Source organism: Terrapene carolina, unplaced genomic scaffold (assembly GCF_002925995.2).
Source record: "Terrapene carolina triunguis isolate 2854851 unplaced genomic scaffold, T_m_triunguis-2.0 Scaffold88, whole genome shotgun sequence".
Taxonomy (NCBI): domain Eukaryota; kingdom Metazoa; phylum Chordata; order Testudines; family Emydidae; genus Terrapene; species Terrapene triunguis.
Genome location: NW_020664439.1, coordinates 19,292,999 through 19,318,571, shown reverse-complemented (window position 1 = coordinate 19,318,571; position 25,573 = coordinate 19,292,999). Strand labels below are relative to the sequence as shown.

The following is a 25,573-nucleotide window of genomic DNA, read 5'->3' as shown; positions in this document are numbered from 1 at the left end:
TATTCAAGTCTTACCTTTAGACGCATTAACAATTCCTCCTCTTACAAATGTTTTCACTTTATTACCATCACTTCCTTCAAAGGCAGCAAGGAATTCTTCATAAATTTCTGCAGCTGCCTTCTCATCCTCCTACACACCAAATGTTAAATCTGTTTACTATTTTTACAAACAGCATCCGTGAGACATCTAACCTTAAGCAGCTATATGACTTTCCTAGAGCTCATGATACCTGTTTTAATTCAATGTAAATTTCACTTTCAGACAAGACAATTTTTCAGAGCAGGAATGTGGGAAGAATTAACAACACAAGAACTAGAGACAAACAGCTAGATTTGTATAGTCAAATATGATTACTCATTTAATAAATGTAGAGTTGATTTTTTTTTAAATGATTTATAATTTCAGAACTAAAAAGAAGACGGCAAACACAAAAACACTACAAAGACCTTAGACTCTGCGCTAGCCTGCGTGTCGCAAAAAATGTATAGTGTACACTATGGGAGTCAAACTGTGTCTGGATGAAATTAATAATGGGCTCGGTTTTAAATGGTGTGTTTCACAAATGACAAATCAATAAAAATAAGTGAGACAGCAAATTAAATTCAACACCACTGCATTGCCTTACATTAGGATTTTCAAAGGAGTCTGGGGAAGTTAGGAAGCCAGATCCCATTGAAAATTCAGAGAAAGTTGAGAACTTAACTTGTTTAGGCTCTTTGAAAACCACCAACTTTAATTAGCATGAGTTGACATCACACAAGCTAAAGCAAAGAGTTAAAATATACTGAAACATGTTAAAGGCCTTTGCTAAAATTCCAAATTTCAATATGTTCTTAAGCCATTTTACATCAGATATGTGCATTTCTGCACCAAACCATATTTAACATAAATTTACTGTGTTCCCAAGATAAAAATCTCTAGTTTGAAAGTAAAATCTATTTTGTAGAATAAAACATTTTCAGCACTGAAATATCTAAACAGAACAGTACCACTGATTCTCTTGGTAGCAATTAAAGTCAAATAATATACAACATAAAACCACACAAGAGAAAAGTCACCTGAGGTGATAGTAGGTCAAAGGGAGGGACTGATTTCACAGACTGAATGTCACAACAGTCGCTGGACTGTCATAACCCAAAGCTTACAGGAAAGCCACAGGATCTGATCTCTCATTTAGACTTATCCTGGGTTTTTTCTCCATTTCAAAGGCAGACCTCTGTGCTCCCCAATACAGTTGGCAGCAAATATTTTTAAAATTACCACACGAAATAAAATAGTATAGTTAAGGTATTATTTACTTACATTTTTTTAAAAAGTTAAGTTACAACTAATTCTCTGAAATAGAATTTTTATTTTCACTGCCAGTTCTTTGTTTGGATAAGATAATGACAAGATAATTTCATATATAAAAAGTAGAAAAAAAACCTTGTCTATTTACCATTACCTTCTTTTTTAACTCCTCTTGTTCCTTCTTACTTAAAGTCCTCTTGGCAGCACTCATTTTGCCAATACTGAATGCTTTAAGTTTGTTTTCCAAAAGAGGCTACAAAAGGGACAGAAAACAGAATGCATAGAGAAGTAATTTTTAAATGCATCTCATTATTTGAATCTAACATCCAAAGTAACATTTTACCTGAAAGGACTCACCTAATCTGCTGGTTTAGTTACTTGGAAAAAACTTGAAGTCTGCCTGGACTTGTCCCTCAGGACAGGTAGTTTTCCAACAGCAATACGATTTTGAAATATTTTGATAATTTAAAACTATTCAGCAATAGCCTATGAAGGAAGCTTTTAACATCCAAACTTAGATGAGCTAGGTTGGTGGTCTTGTGATATGTTCTGAGCTAACTTGTGGGAAACCAATACATGGGTCAGCAGAAGCTGACACTGCTGAAGATGCCTACTTGCTTAAACCTGGAGAACAAAATATGTTCCATAACTCAGTGGCAACCCCTGCAGCCATTTAAGAAATACGGACAAGCACTGAAAAGAGTTGCAACTAATTAAATTCTCTTGGCCAGAAGAATGATTTTGTGATCCTACCCAGTAGTGATTGAGGATTTTAATGGAAATAAAATGAAAGGACTGCTGAGGAGTTTAAATATATGTTTTTGCTATGGGAAGATACAGAGGAAAGTTATATTCTTGAGCCTTTTCAGCACCAGCGCCTTAATTCCCCAATTTCTCATTCTCCTTGCCTCTCCCAATTTAATCTCTCCCCCTTAACTATCAAAGAAGGAAGCTCACATAGCACAATTACACTTGCACAACTGAAATAGTAATAATTGATCATCTGCAGGATTCTTCTGCTTCGCTGACCGAAGAAAGATGGTAAGGCATTGAGAGGGAGGACAACTTCTCCAAGAAATGGGCAGTGGGGAGGTTTGGGAAGGGGAGAAGAGACAAGGCAGCAAACTTATTTTGAAATTCGAACAGTCAAAAGATAGCAGAAAATAGTCTCAATTTTTAAATAATTTAACTTCTGTTTGTTATTGAAACTAAGAATCCGTATGAGAATAAAGAAAATATCCCCAGTAGTCACCAGAACATCTCTACATATGGTATGACACTTCATCCCCCCAAAATATTTTCAAAGCCCTACCACGACTATCAACTCATTTATACACAATGATGCTAACAACTGCTAGCTCAGCAACACACAACCTCTTTAAACAGTAGGTCCCACACTTTGTGAGCAGTTAAAGTGAGTAAACTGAACTTAGTCATGATACCAAAGAGATTTCAGAATCAGCTGCAAAAAAAAAAAAAAAAAAACGTTAGCTTTGGAAAAACTTCTGTCTGAAATGGAATTTCCCAGGAATTTCAGTGCCTCAGTCATTTACCACCACTTCTAATAGAAGTTTCCTACTCGAAGCCATTTTTACACAACATGAAAAAGCACTGTAAGGAGCTTTTGCTTGAAATAACTTGAGCTATAATAGTTGCTTGGTGTCCATACGTGCACCACTCTAGATGTGTGTGACAAGAATAGAGTCCAACAATTGGAACAAGAAGGCCAAAGGCTCACTGCTCTTGAACACTGAGAAGTTTGACCTGGGGAGTGAAGTGGCTCACTTGTCTTAAAGCAGTTTTGTGCCCTTTTGACTCCCAGGAAAACTTTCTGGGACTGTTTCATTGCTGTAATTCAAAATCCTATAGGCAGCTACAAAACTGACGGGAATTATATACGGCTTAGAAAAGCTATAAAAAGAGCCAGGTACTTGAATATTTTGGAAATACCACCCCATTCAAAAAAAAAAAAAAAAAAAAAAAAAAAAAGACGTTGCCAGAAAGAGGAGAGTAATTGAGACAGAACGAGGGAGGAGAAAGCTGCCATTTAAGTAGTCAGGTTGGAGCATGGAGGGAAGAGAAATCTCCCCATTTACAAATACCTTGCTAACTAGAGGCTGATACAAAGGATGGAAAGCCCAAGCAAGATCAAGGATCAATACTGTGTTAGCACCTGCTTCCTTCCTAGAGGCTTGGCATGGATAGAGGATTTCTCACCACAGCACTGTCTGCAGAGCTTGATGGTACGCCCCTCATCTTTTTTGGCTAGCAAGCTTAGTAACAAGTTTTTTAATTTCTGCTGGGGAGCAAGTGTTTAGCCCAGGCCAAACTGCATCTTTTGAAAGGTGCAAGTCGCTATGGGAGAGGTGCTTCAGGAGTTCAGTTGTATGGTGAACTGTGTTTCAGAAACATCAAAAGAGGGTGTGTAAAAAAAAAAAAAAAATCCGTATTCTACATACTAAACTGTTGCAAAGTCAAGCAACACGATCAACCTTTTTATGCAGTGTCCCTGCAACAGTTTCCTCGCTTAGTGTAGGCAGGTCCAAACTGAATAGATTATCTGGACATGCCTAATATCAGCATGCTGATCAGAACAAAAGTGATATTTGTAGTTGCTGACCATATCTGGTACACCATTTGTAGTATACAAAACTAGACTGAAACTGTGAATGTAAAGTGTTCCATTATCAGCTTCAAAATTGCTTGTAAATCATCAACATTGTAGATTGATTTTTTTTGTTTTTTTGTTTTTAAACTTTTGTTAAGCTATGCACTGATTCAGCTTTGCAGTGCAATGGTATTCTAAAAAGTAACCATACGTAGGATCGGGGACTCCACAGGTTTACTGTCTCAACTTTCAGAGCATACCACGTAAAAAAAATTAAAAAAATAAAGGAAAAGGATATTTTTTGTCGCTACCAGGCCTGTAAATTCAACCTGAAATTGAACTCAAACTAGGTCTTTCTAACTCATACAAAGGCTCTGCACCAGGATTGAGGGAGGGAGGACACCTCAAAGACTAACGCCAAGCTTGTTGTAATGAAGCTGCTTACATCCTGTCATTAAACAATAATGCTGGTGATTTATAAGCAATTTTGCTGCTAACAACAGAACACCTAACATACACAGACTGAAATTTTGAAAAAATCCTGTGTGCAAACTAAGCTTGGTGCTGTGTTTCAGAGCTCTATTTCCAAGGCACCTGGGAAAGAAGTCTTTGTAGTAACTCAGAGCCTTCCCTGTCCAGTGCACCCAACTCTGGCCATTGGGGATATTGCCTGATCATTTGTGTGTTGGCTCAGAAGCTGGTGTGCCTATCAATTTACCAGCTATATGATGGGGATAAATAAGAAATCACCACAAGAAGGCAAAAAAAAAATTTTTTTTAAAGCAAGAGCAAGTAACCTAACCAGTCCATTTTGTTGAAATCTGCTCTACTAGGCATTCTAAAAAGCAGAGGTTGAAATTAGAAAACAATAGTTCACACACCAGGTCACTTAAAAGATCACTTAATTTAGCAGGCAAGGAGCTACACTTTGTCTAGAACACTGAAGAAATTGTTCAGCTATATATACTCTCTTTACAACTAGTTTATTCAAACATCTATTACCATTGCAATTAATATTATATACAGCTCTTCTAATATTGGTAATTATTATGAAGGAAAGGATCTTGTTATAGTTATCTACCCCTTTCTGGCAAGAAAGAGAGGTGAGGGGAAGACAAATTCTCTAGTACCATCATTAAGCAATTATTGTTTTCAAAATTATTTAAGAGAATATTCTGAAGTGCTAAAATGAGGAGTGTCATATCTCTGAAGCCTGCAAACAGATTATGCTAAAAGCCCAGGAGGCAGACACACATGCATGAGACTGGCTAACAAGTAAAATAATTCTATGAATCATTTACTAATGAATATCAATAGTTTATATGTATTACCCAGCAGTGGGGGCTGACTGTGGCAAAATAGGTGAAGTATTCTTTGCAATCTAATAGCTATATTCTTTAGGACTTACGTGACTATCGGCAGATCCAGTCGTTTGTACCGTATCTGGCAGTCTGACCTGCAAATGATGGGGAAAAAAGTCACTTAGGAATATATTAGCAGCATTTACTGATAAGCAAAAGACATTAGCCCTTTCAGATGCAGCTGTTGGGATTCCATTTTCATTTCAATTTCTTCCACCACTATCCCGGCATGCATCTTTACCCTCATATATTTAAGATTTTTTAAAGTATTTGAGCAGTACAACTGGTATACTCAATGTGGATTGATAGTGTCTGAGGCAACAAAGGAAGAAGAATAGAAAAAAGGCTCTTGCCCTTATCCATAAACATCTCAATTCTGCTCTCTGGATTTCACAAACTTCTCACTTCCACCAGGATTCAGGAAGGGAAGGAGGCCACCTTAAACACTAATTCCAGGCCTGTTGCATTGAACCTGCTTACATCTTGAAACTGTCATGAAGTGCCTTCAAAGATAACATTATTTACTTCATTATATTTGTCTTAAGTTATAAAATTATGTAATAAATGTGATTTGTTGGTATTATACTTATGGGGGAATTCTGCACGAAAATGTAAAAATTCTGCACACTTTTAAAATTCTGCATATTTTATTTGTCAAAATAATGCAATATAATCATGTCAGTTTCAATTATTTTGGTAATTTATTTAAACTACAATACAATGGCTAGAGAATGGGAGTGGGGCGCTTTGGAGGAAATCCCCAAACTCCCTTTGTCTAATAGTAATATAGCTAGGTTTGACCCTTTATTTCTAGTTATTAGTCAACAAATATATGCAGCCATATGCTCAGTGTTACATCATAGGCAACTGAAGAGCAAGTGAGGGCTGGGGAATCAAACTCACAATTTTGGCTATTGACCATCTCCAAAAAGGTCAGCACTAAACAGCTAACGGAGCACATTTTGATAGGAATTTTTTTCAGTCCAAAAATTTAGACCAGTTCTAATCACTAAAGCACCATAAGCATTTAGAAGGCCATACTGTCCTTTACACCACTCTGGCAATGTAAAGGAGCCTTAAAACTTTTACACCTGTTTTATACTCCTGGGGGAATTTACAGAGACAATGGGAACAATTCACTAAGCAGGCAGGCTGCTACATTCTGCTCTGCCCCACACCTACCTCCTCAGAAACACCCCAAAGCCCTGCCTCTCCATGCCGAGCATGCTGCAATAACGAGCAAGTGGGACAGAGCGTGTCTCTCTCACATGTGACTGCAGGGCTCCCACCCAACACCCCACCCCAGCAGTGATTTACATCTCTACCAGCTGCTCCGGGTGCCTGAACCAACCTGCCTGCGCTGCCAGGAAGGGGGGCGTGGCCACACTTGCAGGTTTCCCTTTGCTTCCCCGTCAAATGTCTTTTTTTTGCAGGAAAGCAAAGAAATCTGCAGGGGACATGAATTCTACGCATGCAGAATTCCCCCAAGAGTAATATTAGTACAAGTTATTACTATGTTGTGATTAACCAGATCTGGATGGAATTAATCTTAACCTCCCCAACCCAATGAAGTTAACCCCTACTAGTGACACACATACTAGCTGACATCAAATTTTATTTTAAACTAAACTTTAAATGTATTTCATGTAATTGATATTAGCTTGATATAGAAATTTTGTTAAAAAGTGAAGAGCATTGTTGCTTTTCTCTGAATAGTAAATTTAGTATTTTGGAAAGATATGTTTGTTTCTACTTCTTTCTTGATATCTTTTCTAATATTAGCCTTTAACCTTGTAGCTGGTAGATGTTAGTAAGCTTTATTTTGTAATGGGTTTTTTCACTTGAACACGGAGGGGTCTGTATGTATATAGGACAGCTATATCCGCAAAAGAGAAGGATATCAATTACCAAATAAGACAGAAAGAAAACTGTAATTTATTTGAAAACATCTCTAACACCATGAACATGGTAAAACTAAGTATACAAGAGATAATCCCCATATCATAGTAATCCACAAGCCTGAAGCTGCTAGAACTGCAATTTTCCAAAAAAGAAATCAGGATTAAAGCAACCATTTTGCACCAAGAAGTACAATATTTGTAGGGAATGTATACAGAACCCTAACGACATCTAGACCAAATTGTAAGTTTGTTTCCCACTATATTCCAATAAGTAACTGAAGCTGTTTTATTAAATTTAATATAGGAGATTGAGAAATTACCCTTCTGAGGGCTGTATCTGTTCATTAGTACATAACTTATTCAACAACAATGGGGATATGTATAATGTGAAATTTCATCTATGTTGCCTAAGGGATATAGGACAGTATATTGGATAAAATCTTTGGTGAATGTGAAACATGTCAGATTGGACACAACATTTGAAACTCACGTACAGAATGCACAAAAGCACAATGTTCTCTACTCTACCCCACCAGTGTGCCATTCCAGAAATTTTGGGGGAGGGAAGGAGAGAGGAAAAGGGTCAATCTCAACATCAGTTCAATCTGTGTTGTCAGAGAACAAACAAGGGTATTAATTTTTCTGGTGGCTTTTTATGCTGTAGAATTAGAATGAGACCAACAAGCTAGATTACACTGATCTCCAAAAATCCATCAGGTAGCAATAATTTGTAATCATTGCCAAGTTCAAGCAAGTAAACCAAGAGTTAGACCAGTCATGGCCTGGATTCATACCCTGCAAAATACTATTTAAAGCTGTTCAGGCAGTGCATAGGAACTCCTTCAGATCTATAGGCTGCTCTAATATGCAAGGCAAGCATAGATAAACCCAAAGAATCCAGGAGCTGTAGAACTGGCTCCCAAATGCCACCCTCCCACAACCTGCTCTGACAAGTGGACCGCAGTGCAGAAGAAAATATAGCTCCATATAGCCTAGTATTTGGGAAACCAGAAATTGATAGGAAAGGACAAAAACATGCATTCACTCCACTTGCTCAAGGTTTTGCAACACATATTGTAATCTATTGGCATTCTTGTGATTATTTTACAATTTGATCATTGAAGTTTTGGAAGGAGATTTGGTTTGGGGCATTTTAAGTTATGGGGACGATTTTTTTATTTTTCCAAAAAGTTTATATTTAGACAAACATTCTAATACTTTCATATGAAATCAATCACTTAATTCACCTATCCAATCACTTTATGGCTATATTCAATTCAAAAGTATGGAATCACATAGCAAAATGGCTCAATCTTGAAGAATTTGCAAACCTAGTGAAAAATATCTTGCTGTCTCAGAGTTAAATCTCTACAAGATTATTTAAGGAATGTAATGTAGAGGGGCAATTTACAGCTCTACTTTTAGACATTTGCTTGATTTACTTCCCCCCAGCCCCCACTTCACTCCTTTTTATGAATAAGTATAAGTATAACAGGCTGCATATTCAATTAAAGTATAAAGTCTGTGTGATATGATTGTTAGGTGACAAAATGTTTTTATCCTAGCTATACTGTTTAAATACAGACTCCTTGGGACCTTGTTTAAATAGAAGCCATGTCCAGACATACTATTATAATATATTCCTGGGAGAATTCTGCACCACTGCACATGCACAGAATGCATGCACCACGCAGAACTTTTTTTTTTCCCTGCAGAAAATACATTCTGCCGGAAAGGTGCTGCAGTTACTCTTTTCGCCCACCATGGGCCGCTGTTGCACCAGAACAGAGAGCAGCTGCTCTTGGGTGGGAGAAGCCCCAGCTGGGGATAGGGAAGAGAAAGAGGCTGCTTTCCTCACAGTGCCTGCCCACGGGACCAGGTCAGGAGGCACAGGATATGGGGGGGGGGATGGACAGCAATGGGCTTCGGGGGGGGGTCACAGACAGATTCAGAAAATCTATGGGGGGGACAGATTGGGGCAGAGGCTGAATGGGAGTGCGGGTTCAGGGACACATGGGGACAGGGGGAGGAAGCTGGAGGGACACATGGGGATGGGGGTGGCTGAGTGGGGGTACAGGGCCACATGGGGACAGGGAGAGGGGTGTGCAGGGACACATGAAGGGAAAAGGTGGCTGAATTGGGGTGGAGAGCCACATAGGAGTTGGGGGTAGCTGAGTGGGGGCACAGGGACACATAGGGACAAGGGGAGGAGCTTCAGGGACACACAAGGAGGGGGAAGGGGATGCAGGGATATATGAGGATGGGGGGAGGAGGGGTGGCTGAGCGGAGGTGCAGGAACACATGGGGATGGGAGGATGCAGGGACACATGAGGACAGGGCAGATGTGTCTGACTGAATAAGAGGGTTGGGGTCTGCCTGGTGGAGGCTCGCTAACAATCCTTCTCTGTCCCCCCCAAAAAACCCTGTTCCATACTTCTCCCATTCACACCCAACAACCTGTTAAGTCCACACCCAGGCTCCATCCCAGCAATTACTTCCCTCTCCCTCAGCTCCTCCATTACCCCTGACTCCCCCAAGCCTTTGCATGGCTTCCGAGGAGTGCAGGGAATAAATTTCTGTATTATAGTTAAATTAATTATTACTCAGAGTTCTGTATTAATATGCCTAGTAAGGAATCTATTTATCAAAAAACATTTCCTGAACCTTTTTTTTTTGGTTGTAGTCTGTATTGTTACAGGCATGCTTGTCGACAGGTATTTTGAAAAAAATTACCAAAATAATTGAAATTGGCATTATTATATTGTGTTATTTTGACAAATAAAATATGCAGAATTGTGCACAGAATTTTTAATTTTTTGGCACAGAATTCCCCCAGGAGTATAGACTATTAGCTATTCTTCCCAGCACATAGGGCCAGGAAGTTATCTGATTCAACCTGTAGTAACATTCAGAAGATGAGCCTGAAAATCCAAGATAAAGTTTACCATCAAGCTACAGACTAAATGGCACCTTTAGCATAAACACTCTTTATAAACCTTAACCTACCTCTCTCATTCAATAAATACTATCTATAAAAAATGATATACTAATGTTTATAGTGACCTATAGCCTGCCTAGTAATTACTTTTGTTATTAAAAACTGGCAAACTCAATTCAACCTGATACAAACTAATTTTACACCATTAACAAAATGAAGATGAGTCAGTCCATGCAGTTTTACACTAGAACTTATGGAATATCTATATTTATTTGGCTTTTATTGTCACTCTTATCATACTGAAAATAAGAATGATAATTCAGTGCTTTATGGCAAGGCAAAAGGCAATTTGCACAGTTATCTTTTTAGACAAGTAAGAGAATTAGAATCCCCTACTCACCTTTCACTGAAATTCTAGTTATCTAAAAAGACTGAAGAAAGTTTTGCTAGTATGTGCCACAGATAGGCCTTGCCAAAGACAGATGGTTTTTGGCAACAAGTTCTTAAGCTTTGCTAGCTTTTAGTTCATGGCTGAACAAAACAATGTCTCTTTTCAAGTGATCCTTATGTAAAAGCAATTATATTTAAAGATATCCAATTTATTATTAAATCAATTAAAAATAAACTAATGCAGACACGACAACATATGAAGACCAGTACATATACATATGGTCTCATCATAAATAGGGTATTTATTTTAGAAGAGATTCCTTATTAAACCTTTCTTAATGGTGGCTGAAAGTTCAATTTTCCCTTCTCAGAGAGTAAGATCCTTAATTTTAGATGATTATTGTTAACTGAAAACATTTTTAGAGAGACGCTACAGAACAGAAAAAAGTGCAAATTACATTAAATACATACGTTCCAGAAAACTCCACTATTAGAGGAGGGTCCCCTGTAATTTATGGATGTTTCATACAACATTTATGTTTAAACTGAAATTAAAAGTAAAATGTAAAGATTACCAAAATTTTTAGTTATCTTCTAAATTTCCTTATATTAGCCACAGAGCATTAACAGACTTCTTTGTTGTAAGAAATTTGTTTTTTAAACATGTCATATTAAGAAAATGTTATTCCCCATCCATCCAGATTAGAACAATGCCAGACACCAGTAGTCTAAGAAATACTTTGCTAAGAGTATGGCCAGTTTCCAATCGACCAAGATATTAGCACTTAAGGCTACACAGTGGTTGCAGATGTAAGGAAACTACCTCCATTTTTAACATGACCAAATCCATTTAAAATAAATGTTGGACAGAACTTCAAGAATTGGACTAAATAAAGGGCTGGTCTACACTAGAAAATAAGCGCTAAATCTATGGAAGAATTCTGATGATGAAGCTATCACCTCTTGGGGAGGTGGATTACCAACACCAATGGGAGAACTCCAAGTTTCATGTGGAGACAAGCCCGAAGCCACAAAAGCCAAGGACACAACCCCCACAAGAAGATACAAAGTGCCTCCAGGCTTCAAAAATTGAAAACAATAACTATGTTACCTCCCATCCTCCATACAATTCTATCTTCACATTCCTCACTTCACCTGCATCAATAGGGCTTACCTTCACTACTGAGGTAACACGAGGCATAGTTCAAGCATAGTGGTGATAGTAACACCAGTTCACTGGTGCAACCAGGGATATAGCTGTAAATTAAAAAGCCACACTTCTTTTCTGAAAACACTTTTTCCTCCTTTCCAATTACCAGCTGTCATGTTATTGATTTGAACTGGGACCATATAGAACATGGTTGCAACCAAAGTCCTGTAGTGGCACCAAATCTTGTATAAAGGGGGTCAAATAAGGTGTCTAAGACAAGGTTATGGTTTACTGGTTATGATTATGCTGTCTATATGTGTGTATCAATTTTGTAGTTGAAGTTATGAATATTGGCTCTATACTGTCCGTCTTTCAAACTTATGCTATGCTTCTGGGAGACATCCCAGACAAGTTGGTGTTAGCTCTGCCTAGCCTGCTTGATGGCCCATTAAGGACCATCAGCTATACAACTGGCCCATTGAGAGAAAGCAAATACGCCTTGCAACTCAGCAAAGTATACAGGGACTGGCCTATGTGACTCCAGACTCCATTTTGCTGTAATTTTCCACAGTAAGGACGAAGAGGTATTCTTACACCTGGAAAAGACTATAAAAAGGCTGATGCCTCTCCTCCATCTTGTCTTCAATCCTGCTTCTTACCTCTGGAGGGACTTTGCTACAAATGGAAGCTCTACACAAAGGACTGAATGATCCATCCCAGTTGTGGATGTACTCCAGAGACTTGATTTGAACCTGCAGTTTATTCTATCACTGCTACAAGCCTGAACCAAGAACTTTGCCATTACTGTATGTAATTGATTCCATTTAACCAATTCTAGCTCTCATCTATATCTTTTTCCTTTTATGAATAAACCTTTAGATTTTAGATTCTAAAGGATTGGCAACAGTGTAATTTGTGGGTATGATCTGATTTGTATATTGACCTGGGTCTGGGGCTTGATCTTTTGGGATCAGGAGAACTTTTTTTTCTTTTAATGGGGCATTGGTTTTCATAACCATTTGTCCCTATAACGAGTGGCACTGGTGGTGATACTGGGAAACTAGAGTATCTAAGGGAATTGCTTGTGTGACTTGTGGTTAGCCAGTGGGGTGAGACCAAAGTCCTCTTAGTCTGGCTGGTTGGGTTTGCCTTAGAGGTGGAAAAACCCCAGCCTAGGGCTGTAACTGCCCTGTTTTAAGTGATTTGTCCTGAATTGGCACTCTCAGTTGGGTCCCGCCAGAACTGCATCGTTACACCAACTTCAAACCCTTTTTTTCATATTCTGTTATTATCTGTTACACTACTGCCTAAGGGCCCCAATCTACAATTAGAGACACACTGTTCTAGACCATACACAAATGTAATAAAGACAGTCCCTGCCTCAGAGTTGACAAGCTAGGTGTATGACAAGAAAACAGTGGATGAAAGACAAATGCAAAGGATGATTTGGTTTACCAGACATTAAAATGGTCATATTTTGAAAAATAACAGGAGCACAGCAAAGCTTGAAACACCCACCCATCCCACTTGCTAAGGAAAACATGGAAGGCTTATGACATCATTTGAAATTCTCCCCTTTTAAATAAAATAATTTTCTAACCTTTGTTTTGAAAATAACCTTCCAAACATGAACTGATGCAGTGGTGTCTCCCTGGGGCTGCTGAAAAGTCCAGTGCCTGTGCTGCTACCCACAGTTCTCTTAAGCAGCAGAATGAAATTAACAAAACCCTTGTAAGTTCCTTACTAGAGGAACTGGAAAGCTGAGCATCAACAGAGGCAGGTACAGAGGCATATTATCCAGCATATGAAGCATAACACTTAGGCTATGTCTACACAAGAAGTACATTACCAGTATAGGAACATCAGTATACTATACAAGAAAACCACTCCTAGCATGGACACAGCTATACCGGCAAAGCTGCATTTTATAGTGGTATAGTAACACTCATGCTCCCATGAAAGAAGAAAGCTGTACCAGTAAAAGTGAAGTTCTGCCAGTATAACTGCATCTACACTAGGAGCTTCTGTCAGCACAGCTACGTCAGTCAGGGATCACACCTCTTCACACCCCTAACTGACACAGCTGTGCTAACAGACGCTTGTAGTATATAGGCATAGCCACCGTTGTAAAGTTATAGAGAACAATATTGTACACTATTGTTTGAGAGAGAGTATGTGACAGGGTGGATTTGATTTAAATCACTAGTTAGGAAGACTTGATTTAATCATGGATTTCTACATAAAAGTGCATTCTTGCTGGTTGTTATAACCTTAATACATATTCTTCACAACTCAGAGATAGATGTAGGTTTCATTTTTAGAAGGTACACACTTATACATTTTTAAAGTGATTTATTTTGAAAACTTTTCAGATTAGTTTTACAGCTATATCAGAAAATGAATGATTGTTTGGTTATTTCATTTACCAAAGGTAATTGAAGCAGATATTTATGAAGTCTTTGGGAAGTGAACTATCTCCAATTCAACAGGTTAATCATTAATATTTGGAGGATTTTCTTGCCATGCTGTATTAGGAGGAGAACATCACCAGACAGACATTTAAATTGTTTTATTTAACTAAAACAACATTATGTATTCTGGATTTTTTTCTTCAATAGCAAACATATACAGTACAGACCCCTTTACGCACGAATCTGCTTAACACGCGGTAGCGCCATGCTTCCCAGTGCTACCTAGTTAACACGCGATACAGGAACTTGCTATGTAGCACTACAGATTTGCTCACTAACTCACTGACCTAGAAATCAACAGAAAGTGTGGAGCGGAAACGTGTTGTACATCTTTACCGCCGACGGGTGGGGGGGGGGGGAGGGAGTGAGGGGCAGCAACATTAAAGTGCTACCGCGGCAAAGGACCCTGCAGCACTTTAAGGTCCCTGCCTCTTTTGCCCCCCCTCGGCCGCCAACGTGGGAAAGGGGCAAAGGGAGCAGCTGCCCCGGGGCTGGCTATTTAAAAGGGCCCAAGGCTCTGAATGTTGCTACCGCAGCAGCAGCGTCCAGAGCCCCAGGCCCTTTAAATCGCCATGGGAACCCCAGGTGGTGCAGACCAGACAGCCTGGAAGGGCTGGCTGGAGGATGCTGACCCCTAGCCCTCCCCCTTCCACCCCAGGCCCCGCCCCTTCAAGGGGCCAGAGCCGCCTCCACCCCGTACCAGTAAGTGTCCTGAGTTACTTTCACCCCTGTGTAGTAATAATAATTTTTTTATTAGATTACACATTTGAATTTATATTCTTGCAAAGCACCGTTAACAGATAGGCCTGCCGTATTTGGGACACTGTGAATACGTATGTAATCCTAGATAATTATACATGTATATATAGATATCTTAAGATATTTCAGCATGGCCCTCTTAACCTGCAGTCCGTTAACACATGGTCGTGACGGCTTGACTCCCAACATTCGCGCATAAATTGGTCTGTACTGTAATATTTTAACAAAACAAGCATATGAATTTGTTTTTTAAAATCAGGTTTGTTTTTGATAAAATTGTTTTTAAATAAAATAAATGAAATGTTTAAAAAAAATTAAATCAACTATGTCAGCCAGGTCTACATGAGTAACTTAAAATATTGGCTTCTGCAGCTAACTCAGTTGTCTTCACCTTCAAACAAGCTTTCCTGCTTTTTCAGGTCCCAAATGATTTCTCAATTTGGAATGAATTAGTCCAAAGGAAGAAAATATTCTTTCTACACCGGCAGAAGAAGCTACTGCTGTTAAAAGTGAGATTATTGTGTCAACAGTCTCTGAATCCAAGTGCTTAAGTGACTTCCACCAGTTCACTGGTGTGACTTTATTTAAAACATCATCAGCAAACATATTTCTTGAACGATTCTTATTCCCAAACTGGGTCTCTTTTACGGCCTGCTGCCATTATAGGTTTTCCCTTCTAGTGAAAGAATGGTGTGGTAGATCTCAAATCAATGAAGGCTACACTCAGAAAGACCTCAAGACTTCTGGAATATGCTGCTCAAACAGTTCCACTTTTGTTTCTACTGCCTGTCCCTCCCTTCTCACATTTATCTCCAGACTTCTTCTCTTTGTCCACCCCAACAATCTTCTGTTCATTGAACTTTTTGAAACTTTGCACTTTTAGAGAGAGGTAAGGGATTGATTCTGTGTACACAAATTTGCAGAGGGACAAGAGGATTGAGGTCTGTTATTTCTCACCTCTATATTATTTATTTATTTTATTTCAAAACATTTTTGCTGTTAACAAGCATGTTATCTCTGGAGACACAAATCCACAGTTTGAGAACTGTAAAACTAAGCATCTTTGATGGTATCTTCTAGACTGAGCACTGAGAACATTGGGTAGATAGAAAGATTAACCTAAATAATCTATACAGAAGCCCCTGGAACCCCATAAGATTGGGTCCCTAATCCATGAACTATTGAAACTCATTTACAAAACTTTTCTTAAACATTACATGAATATATTGTCTCATACTATAGAATTAGAATTTATAATCCCCATTCCATGATGAGATATCTTTGAGCTATAATGTATCTTAATTAAAACTATATTTAGATGCTTTTTGAGGAAAGAACCTATTTTATCAAAAAAATCTGATTTTTTTTATTTTTTTATAAAATCATTGATTTTTATCCACTCATGTGATCATGTAACATTTGTAAATTTGCTAGAAGATTAAACATAATAGACAGAAGATGTAAAAAACAGGGGGTGCCATGTTCCACCAACAGATCCAACAGCAATGTGCTGGGAAAGAAACCAACCCTAAATACCAGTTAGGGTGATGGAATTTCTGCTAAGGTGCAGCTTTAGAGACTGTTTTGGACTCCAGCTTTTGTATCAGATTCTACTTATAGATGTCTAATAAATGTGACACTCTAATCTCCTCCAGTTGTTCCTGGCTGCTGCAAAGGGGGAGAGTTTGCACTACTCTACCATTACAGCAGAATCTATTTTTCAAGTACTACTCTCCCATGAATAACTAGTCCCTGCCTCTGCTGCTGCTCACAGCTTTACAAGTACCCCAAAAGAAACTGTCATTGCTTGACATTTACACACTGCTACCCATGTTTCTGAATAGCACCAATTAAACTAACCAGTACTGTTAACTTTTTTCTCTTGGTTATTGCCTTTCCTTCTTCCAAACTGTCTGAGGCCATGTCTACATGAAAAAGTTAGGTAGACCCAGTTATATCACTCAAAGGCACAAAAAAATCCATACCCCTGTATAACATAGTTAAGCCAATCTAACCTCCTGTAAAGACAATGCTACCTACCATCTCTCAAGGAGATAAATTAACTACGATAGCAGAACCACTCCTGTCACTGTAGTGTGTGTCTCCACTGAAGTGATACTGCACCTTTGCCACTGTAGCGGTTTAAGTGTAGACAACTTAAGTGAGTCTGCAAAAGGTTGTGTTTTTCAATTGTGTTAGATTAAGTTAAGAGAACTTTTCAAATGTGTTACATTAACACTCATTAAGATACAGAGTAACAAGTCTGAAGGTGCTATCCAGCTGTGTTGTAGCCTAGAATAGGCCTTTTCAATCATATTAAGCTAACTTGATTGAAAAATACCCTTTTTGCCCGCTAACGGAGGGCCTGCTGTTTTTCCCCCTCTCCGCTTGCATCCAAACAATTTTGTTCAAACATTCCAAAAATAATTCAATGTAAAGCAGCGTCTAAACCCTGAAAATGTTTGCCCTAAGTTTCAAAAAGATATAAACACCTGAAACAGGAGTTTAGAACTGAAATATTTTTACTATCTAAATTACAGAGGTGACTATCAAGTCCACTATAATAAGGTCAAACAAAACAAAAAACAAAAAGGAGTTCTATTCAATTACATCACTTAAAGACAGACAACTAAATATTGATACATTTTATAAGTGCTTGTACACAAATACTAGAAGTCTAAATACAAAGATGGATGAACTTGAATGCCTGGAGATAGCTCAGTGGTTTGAGCATTGCCCTGCTAAACCCAGAGTTGTGAGCTCAATCCTTGAGGGGGCCATTTAGGGAACTGGGGTAAAAATCTGTCTGGGGATTGGTCCTGCTTTGAGCAGGGGGTTGGACTAGATGACCTCCTGAGGTCCCTTCCAACCCTGATATTCTCTGATTCTATGAAAAGACAGCTAGCAGATTGCGGGTCAAATCATGGGTTGATCCTAGCAGATCAGATGCGGATCCACATTTTTGTATCCGCACAGGGCTCTAGCTACAAAAACAGAAAACCAAATAATAATGGGGGATTTTAACTATCCCTATATTGACTGGGTACATGTCACCTCAGGACAGGATGCAGAGATAAAATTTCTAGACACCATTAGTGACTGCTTCTTGGAGCAGCTAATCAAGGAACCCACAAGGGGGAGGCCATTCCTGATTTAGTCCTAAATGGGGCACAGGATCTGGTCCAAGAGGTATATATAGCTGAACCCTCAGTAATAGCAACCATAGTGTAATTAAATTTAACATCCTTGTAGGGAGGAAAATAACAAAGAAACCCACCCCAGTAGCATTTACCTCCAAAAAGGGAAGCTACACAAATGAGAAAGCTAGTTAAATGTCAATTAAAAGGAACAGTCACAAGCGTGAAATGCCTGGTAGCTGTATGAAAACTATTTAAAAACATCATTATAGAGGCTCCAACTATATATATATATATATATATATATATCCCAAATGAAAAAAAACGAACCACAGTAAGAGGACCAAAATAATGCCACCTTCACTAACCAACAGAGTAAAAGAGGCGGTTACAAGCAAAAAGGAATCCTTTAAAAATTGGAGGTCAAATCCTACTGAGGAAAATAGAACGGAACATAAAATCTGGCAAGTCAAGTGTAAAATATAATTAGGCAGGGCAAAAAGAATTTGAAGCACAACTAGCAAAAGACAAAAAAAAAATGCTGTTAGATTTTGTAAGTACATCAAAAGTAGGAAGCCTGACAATCCAGTAGTGGAGTCAATGTACAAAAGGAGCACTTAAGGAAGACAAGGCAGTTGTGAAGAAGCTAAATGAATTCTCTGCAACAATCTTCACTACACTAGATGTGAGGAAATTCCAACACCTGAGCCATTTTTTTAGGGGACAAATCTGAGAAACTGTCTCAGACTGAGGTGTCAATAGATTAAGTTTTGGAACAAACTGATAAATTAAACAGTAATAAATCACCAGGACCGGATGGTATTCATCCAAGAATTCTGAAGGAACTCAAATATGAAATTGCAGAAATATTAACTGTGGTACGTAACCTATCGCTTAAATCAGCTTTCGTTGCAGAGAACTGGAGGATAGCTAATGCAATGCCAATTTTTAGGAGAGGCTCTACAGACAATCCTGACAATTACAGGCTGTTAAGCCTAACTTCAGTACCAGGCAAATTGGTTGAAACTATAGTAAAAACAGAATTATCAGGCACATATATGAACACAATATGTTGGGAAAGAGTCAAATGGCTTTTGTAAAGGGAAATCACCCCTCGCTAATCTATTAGAATTCTTTGAGGGGTTCAACAAACGTTGTCAAGGGGGAATCCAGTGGATATTGTGTATTTTGACTTTCAGAAAGCCTTTGACAAAGTCCCTCACAAAAGGCTCTTAAGCAACGTAAAGAGTCATGGGATGAGAGGGAAGGTGTTCTTATGGATCAGTAACTGGTTAAAGATAGGAAACAAAGGGTAGAAATAAATGGTCAGTTTTCAAAATGGAAAGTAATAAATAGTGGCGGTCCCTCAAGAATCTGTACTGGGACCAGTGCCATTAAGCATATTCCTAAATTATCTGAAAAAAGGAGTAAACCGTGAGATGGCAAAGTTTGCAGATGATACTAAATTACTCAAGTCCAAAATTAACTGCTAAGAGTTATAAAGGGATCTCACAAAACTGGGTGACTGGGCAAGAAAATGGCACATGAAATTCAATGTTGATAAGCATAAGAGGCATCATCCCAACTATAAAAAAAGTTATGGGATCTAAAATAGTTGTTACCACTCAAGAAAGAGATCTTGGAGTCATTGTGGATAGTTCTCTGAAAACATCCACTCAATGTGCAGCAGCATTTAAAAAAGCAAACAGAATATTGGGAATCATTAAGAAAGGGATAGATAATAAGACAGAAAATATCATATTGCCTCTATATAAATCCATGGTACTCCCACATCTTGAATACTGAGTGCAGATGTGGTCACCCCATCTCAAAAAAAGATATATTGGAATTGGAAAAGGTTCAGAAAAGGGCAACAAAAATGATTAGGGATATGGAATGGCTGCCATGAGAGGAGAGATTAATAAAACTTGGACTTTTCAGCTTGGAAAAGAGATGACTAAAGGGGAATATGATTGAGGTCTATAAAATCATGACTAGTGTGGAGAAAGTAAATAAGGAAGTGTTATTTACTCCTTCTCATAACACAAGAACTAGGGGTCACCAAATGAAATTAATAGACAACCTGTGGAACTCCTCGCTAGAGGATGTTGTGAAGGTCAAGACTATAACAGGGTTCAAAGAAGAGCTAGATAAATTCATGGAGGCTAGGTCCATCAATGGCTATTAGCCAGGATAGGCAGGGATGGTGTCCCTAGCCTCTGTTTGCCAGAGGCTGGGAATGGGTGACAAGGAATGGATCACTTGATGATTACCTATGCTGTTCATTCCCTCTAGGGTATCTGGCATTGGCCACTGTCCGAAGACAGGATACTGGGCTAGATGGACCTTTGGTCTGACCAACATGGCCGTTCTTATGTTCTAATTTAATTTTTTTAATTTAAATTCCCTAATATAGGTGGATTACAAGAGTCATATCACTTCCACAGTACTACATGAAAAACCATTTTAAAATACGCACTGAGAGCATTATTTTCAAAATACTTCACAAACCTTAATTTCGGAACATAGCCAACTAAGTTCCAGCAAGCTGCACAGCCATGCAGCAGCCTATTTAGCACCAGGCAGGCGCTCAAGGAACCCGCCCACAGACCTGCCACGGCCAGGGGAGGGGCACCCCTGCCCCAACTGTGCTGCGGCGCAGCCCGGGCCGGTCTCAAGGGCAGCCGGAGCAGCCCGGACCCAGCCGCATATTGGTCAACCGGATCTGCTGGGGTGACATGGCCAGATTGGGCCCATCCGCGGCCAGAGAAGCCCAACCCAGACCCAGGGAGGCCCTCCCCCAGCTCAGACCTGCTGGGGCCGGGGGAGAAGCGCCTATTCTGCAGCTCCAACCCCAGAGCTGTTGCAGTGGGGAGAAGCGCCTCTCCCCCGCCCAGCCCAGGTGCTGCTGCTGCAGGAGAGAGACGTTTCTCCCCACAATAGCCCCATAGCACCCTCCTGCACCCCAACCCCTCATCCCTAGCCCCACCCCAGAGCCCTCATCCCATGCACCCCAACCCTCTGCCCCAGCCCTGAGCCCCTCATCCCAGCCCCACCCCAGAGCCCACACCCCCAGACAGAGCCATCACACCCCTGCACCCCAACCCTCTGCCCCAGCCCTGAGCCCCCTCCCACACTCCGAACCCCTCGGCCCCACCCCCACCACATTAATTTTGTTATGAAGATGATGTGTCACACAATGTTGTATCTGCCCATATTATACGGGTCATCTTGAAATTTTAAGGGCTACAAATTTATACTCATATATAAACTTTAACTCAGTAGAAACTAATAGTTTAAGTTCCAATGCTCAAAAGGGAATTCTTCCCATTCACTAAGAGCAAGTGCATTTTTCAAGGCCCACAACTGTCTTCACCCCACCTCTTAACATACCTGTCTACAATAAGTTTATATCAAAATAAGCATAAATGTCTGGAAATTAAGTTTTATACCTAAGAGTATTTGCTATTTCATTATTTAAATCCATATTACCTGTAGACCTGAATAAAGAATTAGAAGTCATTTCTTCTGAAGCACATGACATTTGAATTTATTACTATACTGTTACTGCTAAACTTGTAAAAGCAGGCGCAGCTGGTATTCAACCCACCACTGCTGGAAAGCACAGGAAGAAAGAGAAGGACACATACTTCTTTTATATTTTTCCACCTGCCAAGGAGCGAGTACCTGTCTCTCTTATTCCTGCTTACAAGTTTAAGTAGCAACACAATGAAAATTAAAATACCACCTGAAAGTTAACACGCTGCCCCTTCAGATCTTATGGACAGCAACCACACTGGAACTCAGCACATTTTTGTAGATTTTACTTCACTGTTCCTGGCACATAGTAACTCACCAGAGAAAGCTGCACACTCATAAGTAGGTGAGTGCTATTTCCCAGTTTTTATTAATACACTGCTTCACTTAAACCAATGCAGTGTGCGCACTTCCTTGCACTGTTAAGTGATGAAAATGTCAATTTTTTACTTCACGTTACAGGGAATCCACTGTTTACTCTAATGACCCATGCCCATTGCTGCAGAGGAAGGCAAAATATTGATTCAGGTCAACACTTTAATGTACCTCTTCCTAATTACCCTTAAATACAAGAACAGTTTTCAACACTTCCACCACCCCCTAAATCCCCATATATAAAGTTTAGCTTGAGAGTATATTTTCCCTTCCCATACTTTGGGTCCGCTTCCTGGTTGAAGGCAGTGGCTGGGGAGATAAGCCTCTCTGACCATACTTGGAATAAATCAATGGAAAAACACAACATCCCAGTGATGAGGGACATTTATAGATTTAATACCTATATATAGTGCATTTCATCTGAGCAGGATAAGTTATCCCCATTTTGGTGAAAGGAAAAATTGAGTAAGAGGTTAAATAATTTACGTATTGAGTAGCAATGGAAACAGAATCCTGGTTCTCCAAGTCCCATATCCTATTCCTGGCCCACGACCCTTCCACTTGGGAAGACTGAATAGTCAACTGCTAGGAAGAACAACTACATACTGTTACTGGTTGGCCACTCTAAGGCTTTGTCTAATAGCACTTTTATCGGCAAAACTTTTGTTGGTCACAGGCGTGAAAAAACACACCCCAGACCAATGTAAGTTTCACCGACAAAAGCACTGGTGTGGACAGCTCTCACGCGGACATAGCTACTGCCACTCATTGGAAGTACTTTAATCTCCCACCATCATAGAGCAGCTACACAGGAGACCTTACAGTGATGCAGCTGCAGCAGCAGTAGTATAGCTGTGCCACTGTAAGGTCCACAGTGTAGACATAGCTTAATACCTGCAGTGGGACTAAGTGGAAGAGAATTTATGGCTTCACTATCCCTAGAATCGTTGCCAGGTGCTGGAGAGCACCCAACCATTGGAGTGGAGTAGACTATAGTTCTTACTGATTCCTCACTTTTGTGGGAGATTCAGGCAATGAACTGTTCTCCCATTTCTGGGTATTACTCTTAAGCATCCACCCTGATCAAATGCAGATTTCCTGTGTGGCTTTAAACAAGCCAGCCAGTGGCTACTATATAGTTTTGACTCGAGCCTCTCAATCCTCAGCAGTGTTAATTATGGACAAAAAAGTTGGCTCACTGAGGGAAAACACCAATGTTTTCAACCAGAAGTGAGAAGCAGGAGATGGAAACAGAAAAGTCAATTTCAAATTAACTACAAATTTCTAATCCACAATTGGGAAACAATCCCAAAACAGGTTTTAATATTTCCAAAGTAGGAAATGGAAATACCTGTGTGAATCAAGTTAAGCACATGCACGTGTCTGCAGGATTGGCGCTTGGGGCCTTTGATTATTATAACAACCTCTTCCTCATTTCCACCCACTGCCACAAAAATATAAACTCCAAAATTTCTAGACTTTTGACTCAAGAGAATACAGTTCATAGGCCCCAATCCTGCAACGGGACTCCATGGGGGCACAGGAACTGTGCAAATGCTGCTGCAGGATTGTAGGAAATATTGGATCATTCCAGTATTATAGGAAATAATGTCAGCCATGGGAATTGGGAACACAGAGAAAGTGCATTCCATGAGGCTGCAAAGTTGTCAAGCCAAAAACATCTGAAAAACTGCCTAGCAGTCTGAGCACAGGACTAGGAATCAGATACTAGAAAATACTGATTTGCCATGTGATTTTGGATATTTCTCTGTTTCTCCAGAGTCACTGATCACATCTACACTAGTGAGCTTACAGCTGTACGGATGCAGCCCTGCAGCTGTAAGATTGCTCATGTAGCCACTCTATGCCAAAGGGAGAGAGAGCTCTCTGGTTGACATAAGACCACCTCAGTGAGCGGCTAACTATGTCAGCAGGAGACATTCTCCCACCAATATAGTGCTGTGCACACTATCATTTATGCTGGCAAATCTTATGTCCCTCATGGGGTGTTTCTTTCATGTCCCTGAGCAACATAAGTTTTATTGACATAAATGGTAATGTAAACATGGCCTAAGAACTCCTGAGTTGCCCCCACACACCCTAACAGAGACGTTATAACAAATAATTTAGGCATAAAACAGAGAGTAAAGGGGAAATGTTTTCAATCTGGAACTGAAATTTACAACAAACGTGTTCATCACCAGAGCAGGAAGCTTTAAAAATAAGGCCTTCAAACAAGGCCCTGTAAAGCTACTGAGATTGTGAGTGTTTCAGTGAAACAAAAACGTGACAAAATCCATCCCAAATGAGCAAGAGAACTATTTTAACATGAATCCAGGTAATGGGGGACATCGATCCCACCCCCCAAAAGTGCAGCGTTGGGAGGGGCAAACCCAGGGGAGCAAGGCTGCAGATGCACCCCGCTCTGCCCCGCCCGGGGAGAACGTGGTGCCAGCAGTGGGGGCCGGAGGGGACCCCGCGGGCTGATGGTGCAGGATGGGGGGCACATCCCACAGGCCTTAGAACCCCTCCCCCTCCCATGCTGGATAAGCAGTAGAAGAAACCCTGGACCCCGACCTCCCTGCTGCCCTATCTGCCCCAGCTCTTCCCCGCCGCCCCATCCATCCCTCCCTCCCTCCCTCCCGCCGCCAGCACCCCGCAGTAACGCCGCGGAGGGGAGGGACGGAGCAGGCCGCACGGCCTGCGCACCTGGGTCCGTGCGTCCCGCGCGCCCTGGCTCCCCCGCCCCCGGGGATAGATGCCGCTACCCTCCCTGCCCCGGGCAGCGGCGCCGCTTGCAGAGCCCGCGGGGCGGCCTCACCTTCGCACTGGCTTTCTGCGACCCGCCTGGCGTTTTGTCCGCCATCTTGATTCTCTCCCTGGCTCAGAGCTGGAGGCAAAGAATCGAGCACCGATTGAAGAGGGAAGGGGACTGGCCACGCTGAGGAGGGGGGGAAGTGCGGCGAATCGATGGCCGAACTAGCGATGCGGACGGTTGGGTTGCGGCGACAGGCCTGGCTCGGCCTGATGAGCGCGCGGCAGGGAGCGTGCGATGCGCGCTGCCAGCCCCGCTGCGAGTCGCTGGCTCCGTCTAGCTAAACATACTGCAGTGTGCTGCGTGTGTGTCAGGGGGCCTGACTCTCCCATCACGTACACAAGTTTTACCCCGGTGTAACTCCATTGATTGCACTGGAGTCACGCCAACTTAACACTGGGGTAAGAGAGTGGTGACTAAGGCCCCAGGAGTGTAGTGTGCTGGTAGGGGTGTAATAGAGGGGAGGATTAGGCAGAGTAGTGGCACTGGCCACTGTCTGAAGACAGGATACTTGGCTAGGTGGACCACTGGGCTGACCAGTACAATCATTCTTATGTTTTTATGTTCGCTCTGGTACTTTGATCAAATGATAATTCCCTTCCTGATCCTGCTCTCAGTTTTGGGAGCTGTTCTCCTTATGCATTTCCCATGCCACCAGATGTGCACTGTTTCATGCAGCTGGGACTTTGCTTCTCATTCTGCCTGTAGCATGAATGTCACTGTGAGGCAAAGTCAGGAGAAGATAACCAGTCGAGTGCTGTAGGAGTGGCTACTTCTCCCAGGCCCTTGCTGTGGGTAGGATAATGAGGCAAGCTTGGAGCTCAGAACTTTGGAAGCAAAA

At 40.6% G+C, this 25,573-nt stretch overlaps 1 protein-coding gene across 4 annotated transcripts in view; it reads right to left on the bottom strand.

The window, feature by feature from the left end:
• Positions 1-24,818, bottom strand: part of U2SURP (U2 snRNP associated SURP domain containing) — a 65,539-nt gene extending 40,721 nt beyond the window's left edge. For 2 of the 4 annotated variants that reach the window (XM_024214831.2, XM_024214832.2), the window contains exons 1-4: positions 24,739-24,818; positions 5,307-5,354; positions 1,445-1,543; positions 15-129 (exon numbers count right to left, since the gene is read on the bottom strand). In XM_024214831.2, the coding sequence (XP_024070599.1) occupies positions 15-129; positions 1,445-1,543; positions 5,307-5,354; positions 24,739-24,783 (307 nt within the window). In that variant the 5' untranslated portion in view covers positions 24,784-24,818. Of the gene's footprint in view, positions 1-14; positions 130-1,438; positions 1,544-5,306; positions 5,355-24,738 lie in introns of all 4 variants that reach the window. The other 2 variants (XM_024214829.2, XM_024214830.2) reach the window with 2 other exon arrangements.
• Positions 24,819-25,573: the final 755 nt, after the last annotated feature.